At 39.6% G+C, this 12,011-nt stretch overlaps 1 protein-coding gene across 1 annotated transcript in view; it reads right to left on the bottom strand.

Annotated features, from left to right (window-relative positions):
* The window catches only part of b4galt2 (UDP-Gal:betaGlcNAc beta 1,4- galactosyltransferase, polypeptide 2), a 41,009-nt gene that overhangs the window by 21,465 nt on the left and 7,533 nt on the right, over nt 1-12,011 (bottom strand). The window contains exons 2-3 of the mRNA XM_077614801.1: nt 1,804-1,922; nt 59-175 (exon numbers count right to left, since the gene is read on the bottom strand). Of these exons, the coding sequence (XP_077470927.1) occupies nt 59-175; nt 1,804-1,922 (236 nt within the window). The remainder of the gene's footprint in view (nt 1-58; nt 176-1,803; nt 1,923-12,011) is intronic.

Here is a 12,011-nt window from a genome sequence, read left to right as displayed (position 1 = left end):
AAGCGGAAATAGCCCGTTTGGAAAAAGAAGAAGCGTTTTGAGAAGTGGCGCCCCCTACCTGATTGATGATGTAGATGCCGTAATCGATCCTCTGACGTCGCAGGATGGGATGGAGATAGTGCAGCCAATACTTCAGGTGGTTTTCCCGGTGACGGAATGGGATGATGATGGCCACCTTGGGGAAAAAAAAGCCAATTAAATGATAGAATCTTGTCAAAGAGTGTTGAAAAATGAACAATCAAGGCCATAACTATTGAAAAGTGATAACATGTTTGGCGCTTTTGCTTTGTTTTTGTCGGCTTCGACGTCATTCTACTGTCTTACTAAATAGTTTTCTTTTTTTGGCACACATGCTTCCATTTGCATATATATTTCTTACAAATTGGGTATACGTTTACCATTTTTAAAGGGTTAAAAGTGGGTAGTATTAAAGATTGTGGAAAGAATTATGCTAGTTCAATGTAAAATGCTGCTCTACTTATGAAAAGTTCTGGAACCAATTAATTTCGTAAGTAGAGGTATTTGTAAGTTGAAATTTTTGTAAGTAGAGCAGCATTTTACATTGAACTACCATAATTCCTTCCACAATCTTTACCCACGATAAACTTTAAAAAATGACAAAGGTGTTGTATGAAATATACATGCAAATGCATGTGTGCAAAAAACTGGAAAAAAAATAGAAAATTATTTATTAAGCCAATAAAATGATAAAATAATTTTTTGCACGCATGCATATTTCTTACGACATTGGGGTACCTTTATATATTTTTTAAGAGTTTATCGTGGGTAGTATTAAAGATTGTGGAAGGAATTATGCTAGTTTTTAATGCAAAATGCTCTTCTACTTACGAAATGTTCTGGAAACAATTAATTTCGTAAGTAGAGGTATTTGTAAGTTGAAATTTTTGTAAGTAGAGCAGCATTTTACATTGAACTAGCATAATTCCTTCCACAATCTTTACCCACAATAAACTCTTTAAAAAATGACAAAGGTATCCCAATGTCGTATGAAATATACATGCAAATGCAAAAAAACAGAAAAAAATAGAAAATTATTTATTAAGCCAATAAAATGATGCCACAACGAGTTTAGTTGTTTTTTGGGCTAAACTGCAATAAAATACAGCGCTACCTCTACTTACGAAATTAATTGGTTCTAGAACAATTCGTAACTAGAGGAGCACTGTATTTTATAGCAGTTTAGCCCCAAAAAACACTTAACTCATGGTGGCGTCATTTTATTGGCTTAATAAATAATTTTCTGTTTTCTTTTTTTTTTGCACACATGCATTTACATTGTATATTTCATACAACATTGGGATACCTTTATGATTTTTTTAAAGAGTTTATCGTGGGTAGTATTAAAGATTGTGGAACGAATTATGCTAGTTCAATGCAAAATGCTCCTCTACTTACAAAATGTTCTAGAACCAATTAATTTCGTAAGTAGAGGTAGCCCTGTATTTTATTGCAGTTTAGCCCAAAAAACAACTTTTAAATATTATTGGCTTAAATCATTTTCAATTTTTTTCTCTTTTTTTGCACACATGCATTTGTATTTCATACAACATTGGGATACCTTTATCATTTTTAAAGAGTTTATCGTGGGTAAAGATTGTGAAAGGAATTATGCTAGTTCAATGTAAAATGTTGCTCTACTTACGAAAATTTCAACTTACAAAACAAACTTCTGTAAGCAATTTTGTAAGTAGAGGTCCCACTGTATTTTACTCCAATTTAGCCCAAAATACAACTCAACGATTGGTATTCAAACCCAACGTTTTTCCCCAACACAAGACACACCTTCCAGCGAGAGCGACAGTCAGGCGGCGTGTAGCGGCCTCCCTCCGTCACGTTGGGATTCTCTCGTTGCACGCGTTCCATCGTCATCTGGGAGCCGAACTCGATCAACAGGCGGCCCACTGAGGACGCAGAGCAAGAAGAAAAAAGACCGTCAGGCTAAATAACGATAGAATAAAAGGATGTCAGGCCAAATAAGGAGAACAACAAATGGGTCGACCCATAAAAAAGCCGCTACGGCAACTTTTTCAATCATCAAAGTAGCACTCGGCGCTAATCAAAGCAGAAATAATAGCCGGGTTTTCTACGCCATTCCTAGAAAACTCCCCTTTGAAGTTTACGCAAAGTTATTTAATGACATGATGATGAAGCTACGCCATATGTTACTTTACATATTTTAATCTAGCGCCGAGGGTTTCCATTCTAATTAATTAGAATGGAGTAGAGCCAGAGACGATATAATACATCATAACATATCATGGCAAATGCTAAATATGCCCTCTAATGGGAGCGATGCAATTGGACGCTGAGGAAGGGATTGGAGAAAGCATAATATGTTGACCAAAAAAAAGTTTAGAGCTTCAAGTGGAATCTGAAGAAAGGAAAATATTGAATAATTTGGTTTCCATGATAATATCAATTATTTTATTTTATTTTAAATAGTACTTCAAATTCATCAAAAAGTCCAAGTCACCCGATTTTGCGGGATCTGATATCTCAGAAACAAATAATAATAATAATATTTATACATACAATTTTTTTCTCCCCATTTTTTGCAAACGCGGGGGTGCTGGAGCCTCTCCCATCTTAAATTTCTACTTAAATATTCTATATCAACGTTAATTGTTGCCAACAAGCAGGCCAATAAGTGTACAGTAACGTCAACAAAAAGCATCAAAATATTGCATAGTAAAGCAAAACAGTATTTTTTAGAACGACTTTCAAAATAAAAGCAAGACATTGAATGATGTAAAGACCACATTGCATTGACTAATTCACTTTTCCAATGCGTTTTATCCGCCAAAATCCAATTGAACCGGGAGAGTCGAGTCGGCCAAGCCCCTCCCCTTCCAGCGGATTAGCGATCATTCCCCGTGAATGGCGGCCAATGAGGCGACAATATCTCAGCGAGTATATTCAAAAGTCAGGCAAGTAGAAAGACAATAATACACGGCGAGTAACATGGATTTTTTTTCCTCGGGGGCCATTTCCTGTGTCCTACATTGATGGAGTTGCGCATTAAAAAAAGAAAAGTGCGCACACGTGCCAGAGTTAATAATCCACTTAGTATTGATGAGTTTGCCTTGAGAGGCCTCGTCCAATCAACGCAGCGGAACGACCCGAAGAGCCATCGACTCCAAGTGCGTTGCTTGCACGCTCGAGTCCCAATTGCGCTTTTCGCTCGCCATCTTCTTCCTGTCATTAGCGAGAGCGATAGCCTTGAAAAAAATCTCAAGAATCCAGACCGGCCCCGCCCCTGGGGTGCCAATTATAAGCCAATCGTTATTCCTAAACGGCAGGGGGGTCCAAACTTTTGTTCTCTGGGGGGGGCCGCAAGTTCGGAAAAATCAAAGGAGTCCTTAGGAACTAACGGCGGTTTAATCGAGCAATTTTTGACATTTTTATCCTCGTGGGAGGTTCGGCGAATAGTGGTTAGCGCGTCGGCGTCGCGGTTTGGGGTCGTGGGTTCGATCCCGGGTGGGTGCTCACTTGCATGTTCTCTCTGGGCTTGCGTGGGTTTTTTCCGGGGACTTCAGTTTCCTCGCTAAAACATGCATGCTAGGCTAAATGGATGCTAAATTGTTCTTATCTATTACGGATTGGTTGTTTGTCTCTTTGTGTCCTGTTATTGGCTAGCCACTGATTCAAGGTGTCCCCCGCCTGGTGCTCGTACTTAGATGGGATAGGCTCCAGCACCCCCCTGTTACTCTTGTGTATAAGCGGTTGAGAAAATAAATGAATGAATTACCTTGTTCCTCTTCTCGTTTAATTTTTAATTCAACTCGATTTCACATGGGAGCATTTTAGATATAATGTTTAGATATTTAAAAAAAATGGGATAAACAGAAATGGATCAAAAGTCCTAACTATTCAGTTTTTTTATAGATTTATTTGAGGTTTTTTTCTTAGTGAGGAAAAACATCTTCTAAACATGTTTTTTATTTAAAAAAGAAACAATGTATATTTTTTAATTATTTCTATTATTAAAGTGGAAAACAGAAAATATTTTTATATATTTATTTTTAGATTTTACAAAATGCTTTTTGAACTAAAAACATGAAAAGGAAAAAAAAAGATTAAAAAAATTGCAATTTTGATTTAAAAAAGGGTGAAATCAGGAAATATAATATACATCTATAATCTTCATTTGAATTTGATCCTAATACAGAAAGTCCGCATTCATAATTTACCTTCTCGGGCCGCACAAAATGTTGCGGCGGGCCAGATTTGGCCCCCGGGCCGCCACTTTTACACCCGTACTGTAGTTGGATTATTTCAAATTTGAAGGGCAGGTCAAATGAAATGTCCTCCATTTCCGGACTGAGCCGGCAGCAATCCGCCGTAAAGTCGTGTTCGGGAATGGACGCAAGGCACGGGTTAGAGACGGACGGACGGACGGACGCACGGACGGCGCTGATTAACAAGCAGCTTGGCGTGCCAGCTCGGCGCTCAGATGGCGTGCGGGACGCGACAGGGACGAGGACGCGGTGTCAGGCCTCTGGAGGTCAACGTTCAAGTGAAAAAAATCACATGCTCTGGCGTACTTGTGCCAAAGTAGCGAAGGAGTCCGTGGCCAAAATCCAAAGCAACGCTTGATTGACAGCATGACGTCATGCAAGGGCAAAGGTCACGGCGTCATTCAAACAGCTCGATAAAATCATAAATAATCCTCATTATCACGACTAATCCACCCCTGAAGGTTCTAGTGGCGCAAATCTAAAGCGATCCAGTAAAAAAAAAAAAGCTCAAATATTTAAAATCGAAGAAATCCGCTGATTATTTAGTGTCAGATGATGCTATAAAATTGCTTCATTTTCTGAACTGCTTATCCTGACGAGGGTCACGGGGGTGCTGGAGCCTATCCCAGCTAACTAACGCGGGACCCCTTGAATTGGTGGCCAGCCCATCGCAGGAGACAAATCAGTCATCGATAAGGACAATTTAGCATACCATTAGCCTAGCGTGCTCATGAGGGTCACGGGGGTGCTGGAGCCTATCCCAGCTAACTAACATGGGGACCCCTTGAATCGATGGGCAGCCCATCACAGACGAGAAAACAAACGACCAATCGGTCAACGATAATGACAATTTAGCATACCATTAGCCTAGCATGCTCATGAGGGTCACGGGGGTGCTGGAGCCTATCCCAGCTAACTAACAGGGGACCCCTTGAATTGGTGGCCAGCCCATCGCAGGAGACGAATCAGTCAACGATAAGGACAATTTAGCATACCATTAGCCTATCGCGCTCACGAGGGTCACGGGGGTGCTGGAGCCTATCCCAGCTAACTAACGGGGGACCCCTTGAATTGGTGGCCAGCCCATAGCAAAGGAGACAAATCAGTCAACGATAAGGACAATTTAGCATACTATTAGCCTAGCACGCTCACGGGGGTGCTGGAGCCTATCCCAGCAAACTACAGGGGACCCCTTGAATTGGTGGCAAGCCCATCGCAGTAAACAAGAAGACAAACGACCAATCATTCAACGATAAGGACAATTTAGCATTCCATTAGCCTAGCGTGCGTGTTTTTTGGAATGTGGGAGGAAACTGGAGCACCCGGAGAAAACCCACGCAGAACAGGTAAACACAGCGATGGAACCCTGAAGCGGTGAGGCTATAAAATGTGTCGCTATCAAATCTACATTCAAAACACGCACATTTTCTGCTGATTTCCAAAAGTCAGGCTAGCTGGCGGGTGAGCGCTTTGAAAAGCGGCAAAAAAAACGCCGCTTCCCCAAAGCTGTCGGCGCACACTTCAAGCACGTACGATTGGCTGCGGCGCGCCTGACATCTGAACCCTCAGAGGGAGGCTGCCCAAGGGGCCGGTCGGCCGGGTGGGTTTCTCTTTTCCTTTTTTCTTCCCCCCCCCAACAAATATGCATCAAGGCGCACGGTCAACATCTCGCTTTCCTTTAATCTTCCTCATCCCTTTTATTCCACACCCGCTTTTTTTCCATCAGGTGTTCTCTCCAAGGCCGAGATACATCGAACCGGTGGCGCTCCTGGCTAATTTTGCATCCTTTCTAAACGGTACCAAGCGGCAAAAACACCTTTTAAAGTGCTTTTCTTGCAAGGATGACGGACTTTCTAGCATGTCGCTATGCGGCTAACAAGCTAATTAGCTTCCGTTCCCCAATTTTGACGGCCTTTGTGTCATTGGGAGTCCGGCGGGGATCAAAATGTGGAAATTGGATGAAGCCTTTCGGAAAGTGGGCGCACACAAACACACACACACACACACACCACACACACATATATACACACACACACATGCACACACAGAAGCTCAACTGGGATCTGATTAAACTGATGTAACAAACTGCACTTGCGCCTCCCCGCTGGGTTTAAAGCTCCCGACAAGCGGAGTCTATCTGACTCCGAAGACACGGCGGCCATTTATTTCGACTTTTCCGCCGCCGGAAAGGTCCCGGAAGGATGGCTTGAAAGGTTGAAAAATAGATCGCTGAGGGAGGACATCGAGCGAGACGCCGGGGCGGCTTTTAGAAGAAAACCGGAGTGAGGGGATCATCGGTATTGATCCAAAAGTCGGCCGTTGCGGTTGTCTTACGCTATGTTACCTTCCAGAAAACTGGGAGATCACATTTTCGGACATTTGACACGTTAAAAAAACAACAATGCACTTGAACCCATCCCAAATTCTATTTTCAATAGCGTCCTCAGAGGATTGTGGGATATAGTATTGATTCACTTTAATTACAGTATTGGCTCGCATATAAGACGACCCCATTTTTTGCAAGACTCAACTTTGAAAAGAAGCGATTTTTGAACACCAAATTCAATTTTTATACAGAAAATGATGACAGTATATCTGAAACAAATGATTATAAAAATATATCAAAGAGAAAAAACATCATTCAAATCACGCAAAAACTGTCCATCACATCTTAATATTTGCACATTTAAATACAGTCATACCTCTACTTACAAATGCCTCTGGGTACGAAAGTTTCAGGTTACAATTTTTTTTATATGCAAATGATAGACTCAAGATATGAAAAAGATCCAAGTTACGAAATCCCTCAAAAACTAAATGCATTTCCTTATCCGTTATTTTATTTTGAATTCCCCTTATTAAGCGATTAAAAACTACAAATGCACATATTTTCGCACACACACACAGGGCACACGTAAAAGTCTAAAATGTACTACAAAGTGGACAGCTTTCGGCCCTGGTAGAATGGGCTCCTGCCGCCATCCTAGTGGAAAAACACGAGTATTACATCTATAACGGCCACGGAGGAAGATATTTTAGCGGCGCGGGGCACATTTTCATATGCATTATTTCTTTTAAGACATTAATAAATCATGTCCTTCTAATTTTCTCTCATTTTTGTGTGTTTCCTCACATCTTTCATACAAAATTGGGACACTTTGACCAATTTCAAAGGGTTTAGTTAGTAGTTGTTTGAGGACCGTGGAACGATTTAGAGAATTTACATATAAAGTACACCTCTACTTACTAAATTTTCAAGTTAGAAAGTGTAATGAATGATAGATGCAATAAATTGGACATCTGTCACCGGCGTTTGCAGCCATTTAAATAGATGGAAGCTTAGGGAGACGAATGATGATTGATGGAAAAATAGTAATAAGCTACAATAACGCAGTGCGCGAGTATGTGATGCCAAGAGATGCCATATTGATTTTGTTTTGTTTTGTTTAGTTTTTTTGGTACTTAACAGCAACACAAAACAACCTGGCTGCGTTTATTGGTCTTTTTTTTTTTTTGGGCGCTCGCATTGATCGCGATATCAAACGAAGCGGCGAGGATCGCTCGTCATTTTAATCTGGTCATGTGATTATTTCACATAAACACGCCGGCTGTGATTAATGGCTGGCTTTGCGCCTTGAGGATTTTAAAATGGAACCAACACAAACAAGCGCGCACCAAATAAAAGATTAAATACGCACGGCTGATTTCATGTTTTCCCTCCGCGCGGATTAATGTCTGCTACAAGCGGCGGAAAAAGCGGCGAGGTAAAAAAGTCGAGAGCCATCGAAGTTTAGAACGCTTCGATTCTCGTTGTATTGGCCAGCTCGTCCAATAACGCGGAGGAGAAACCAAAGTGGCGGCGGAAGAACAACTCGCAGATGGTCATGTTTCGGTCCAAAGCGCCGCGAGGTGGATTCTACATTCACGCCGTTCCGAAGCAGATGGTTTTCCACCCGAAAAATGGCCGCTCGCCAAAAAGAGAGGCCGACAACATACTTTTGTTCTCCTACTATGAATTAATTGTATTTAAGATTAGTAACATGGAAGGAAGTTAAGATGGTTTCTGTTGTAGTTCCAAGATGGGCCTATGAGAGGCAGTGTGGTGCCACAGGACAACAAAATGACTGGGATAAGTAGAAGTAGTCGTAATTTAGTTCTAAATTAAGCTCTACAAATAATCACAATAACAAAGAAAATGAAATAAAACGTTATTCCACATAGCAGCAGCTTGTCGTATTATGCCAAACTTGTATACTTTAGAAAAGCTGGATTAAAAAAACAAACCCTCAAAACCTCGAGGCGTACATTTGAACTAACACGAGAAATATTATGACTTTGTTTTGGTCCATCAAATTGACAGGCAGCATTAATATTTATCTTATTTCCAGCCAGGCATAACCTTGAAAAGACAAACAGACAGCTTGCGCTAGCTAGCTAAGGGGCGAGAGTTGGACTCTTCACTCTCTATTGATTTCTCCCAGTGCATTATGGGTGTCTTTGTGTGTGTTATAAAGAAAGACAGGATGTTTTGTTTTGTACTACAGGGCCAGTATGAAGATCCCTAAGGTCATTCATGAGAAAACCTGCAACAATAATCGCAATTTAAGTGTGTCAATCCACAAACGTGCGAGTGCGCGACCTTAAAAACGTGCTAGCGCTATTCTTTCCATCAGTGGTGTCAAATATACGGCCCACGGGGGTGCTCTGCATGACTTTGAAGCACGTTCAGACTTGCATACACAATTAAATGCTGTTATTTTTTGGACACAGGTGCCGTAAAAACTGAAATTTTCAGAGTTGTGTGGATGAGTGACACTTAATATTGCCGTCAATGGCAGCCAATGAGTAAACAACCTTAAAATGCCCCAAAACTAACAAGAAAATTATCAGAGAGCAACGAACACACAAAAAAATCCCCCAAATCAATACTAAAAAAATCCAAAATTTACAGAAAGTGAGCTGCAAGTACAGTGGTACCTCGACCTTCGATCAGCTCTACTTACGACATGCTCGAGGTACGATGAAAATTTCGATCGAATAATTCGCCCTAGATACGATCAAAAAGTCGAGATGCGACCAAGCCAGGTAGCCATGACATGAGGCTGTTTAACATTGTAGCGCACTGTCTTTTTTTGCTGCATCTCTTTCGTGTATAACTGATATCTACGAGCACTGAACGATGTATTCAGACGAGTTTCGACCAGGAAACGCACAACGCGCATGCGCGGGCAAAAAGAGGGCTTTCTGGGTAATGAAGTATACTCGTGCACACAACACCACCCAATTTTAGTTATATTAAACATATTTTATTACTATTAAACCACTAGTTATGTGTTACTTTGTTAATAGATGGCGAATTAGAAGAAATAAAACATTTTTTCCCAATCCAATATCCTGTTTTTGGTGTTTTTTCAGAGGGTTGGAACCAATTAATTTATTTTCAGTTCATTTCAATGGGAAACGTTCGCTCGAGTGACGAAAAGCTCGACATACGATCTCCGTCCCGGAACGGATTAAGATCGTATGTCGAGGTACCACTGTACCCTAAAATGACACCAAATGGACCCACTGCCTGCCAATGACAACAATAGATGTCCAATTCACTCAAACTGTCTGTGGATGCTCATCTTTCAGTACCATTGACGGCGTTAAACATCCTATCCATTTTAATTTCCACTGTTTTTCCAAGTGTTTTTAAAGCTTTTTTTTCTTACTGTTCCATTTTTCAATGCGAAACATGTAACCTGCAGCTCCCCTCGTCGCCATGGTAACACATCAATGGGCCAGCGTTAGCTCAGGCTAGGTAAACAGCTCACTTGCGTCAAAAAAAATACAAATAAAAGCAGAATAGGGGTGCTAAAGTAGTTCCAAAAGCGACCAGGTGAGAAAATTCAGCAGAAAGCGCGCAATTGATGATCACCAAAGAAATCCAAAAGATGAAAATCACCCGTTAAAGAGAGCAATCGGCTCATCGCGGCGGCGCTAATTTCCCCAACGTGAATTTAGAGCACATTAGAAAGATGATATTTGACGCCTCGCCTCTCCTCATTGCGCCCGAAACGACGCGAGGCCTTTTTCTGGTTCCTGAGAGCGATGCTAATTTCATCCGCGGCGGATGACGATGCCGCGGATATTATCTGGCGCTTGTCTACCAAAACAAAAACAAAAAAAAAACAAAAATAAACACAAAGCCTTTTTATTTGTATAGCCAAGATAAATCTTTGAGCTAATCCAGGGCCAATCTCTCACGGTGCTAATCCGTCAACGTAAACACGGCGTGAATAATGACGGTGTTTTTGGGTTGGTTTGTTGCCGATAACCTGGGGCTTTCGCTCGCTAGCGACTTTGATTGTTGTACATGTGAGCAAATGCACGTGCTACATATTTATAACGATCATGAATAATCTTACGTGCCGCAGCGTCGCCGAGGTTGGAAGGAAATATTTTCCATGAGTTATCTGTAGCGAAGCAGAGTTGTTAGCGCGTCGGCATGGCGGTTGTGGGGTCGTGGGTTCGATCCCAGGTGGGTCCTGGCTGTGTGGAGTTTGCATGTTTTCCTCTGAGCCCACTAATTATTTATTTATTAGTTATTTATTTATTACAAATTTATCTATTACAAATGTATTTATTACTTATTTATTACAAATTTATTTATTTATTACAAATTTATTTCTTTATTACAAATTTATTTCTTACAAAATGTATTACTTCTTTATTTATTACAAAATTTATTACAAATTTATTTATTATAAATTTATTTATTACACATTTATTTATTACAAATTTATTTATTACAAATTTATTTATTACAAACTTATTTATTACAAACTTATTTATAAAAAAATATTTATTACAAATGTATTTATTACAAATTTATGTATTACTAATTTATTTATTACAAAATTATTTATTACAAATTTATTCATCACAAATTTAATTATTACTTATTTATTTATTACAAATTTAATTATTACTTATTTATTTATTACAAATTTATTTATTACTAATTTATTTATTACAAATTTATTTATTACAAATGTATTTATTACTTATTTATCTATTACTTATTTATCTATTACTTATTTATCTATTACAAATTGATTTATTACAAATTGATTTATTACAAATTGATTTATTACTTATTTATTTATTACTTATTTATATATTACTTATTTATTTATTACTTATTTATTTATTACTTATTTATTTATTACTTCTTTTTTTTACAAATTTATTTATTACAAATTTATTTATTACTTATTTATTTATTACAAATTTATTTATTATTTATTACAATTTTACATTTATGAACACTTGAAGTTGCCGCTAGCTATGATTGGTTGTCCTTTGTCTCCTCGTGCCCTACGATTGGCTGCCCACCGATTCAGGGTCTCCCCCGCCTGGTGGCTGAAGTCAGCTGGGATAGGCTCCAGCACCCCCGGGACACTTTAAACGATTATAAGCGGTACAGAAAATGAATAATTTGTACCCACAGTTCTTCTCATTTTATTAGTAGACACGACTATAAAAAAGATATTTTTTTCTACCCTAGCACCAGGGGGTGCCGTAACCCAGTGATGTATTAGTTCAGCCATAAAGGAAATTGTCAACCCACGCGCCCCGTTTAACCAACATGTCACAGCCGTGTGTGAAATACACTTGGCAGCCGGTTCGCCTTTTTTCGCTTTTACATAACAAAATCCGTCCAGAAAGTGGAAACGCACGACAATGGCCGCTTGCTTGTCTAATAAC

This window comes from Stigmatopora argus, chromosome 12, assembly GCF_051989625.1.
Source record: "Stigmatopora argus isolate UIUO_Sarg chromosome 12, RoL_Sarg_1.0, whole genome shotgun sequence".
Classification (NCBI taxonomy): Eukaryota; Metazoa; Chordata; class Actinopteri; order Syngnathiformes; family Syngnathidae; genus Stigmatopora; species Stigmatopora argus.
Note: the sequence above shows the minus strand (reverse complement) of the source record. Positions and strands in the feature narration are given on the sequence as shown.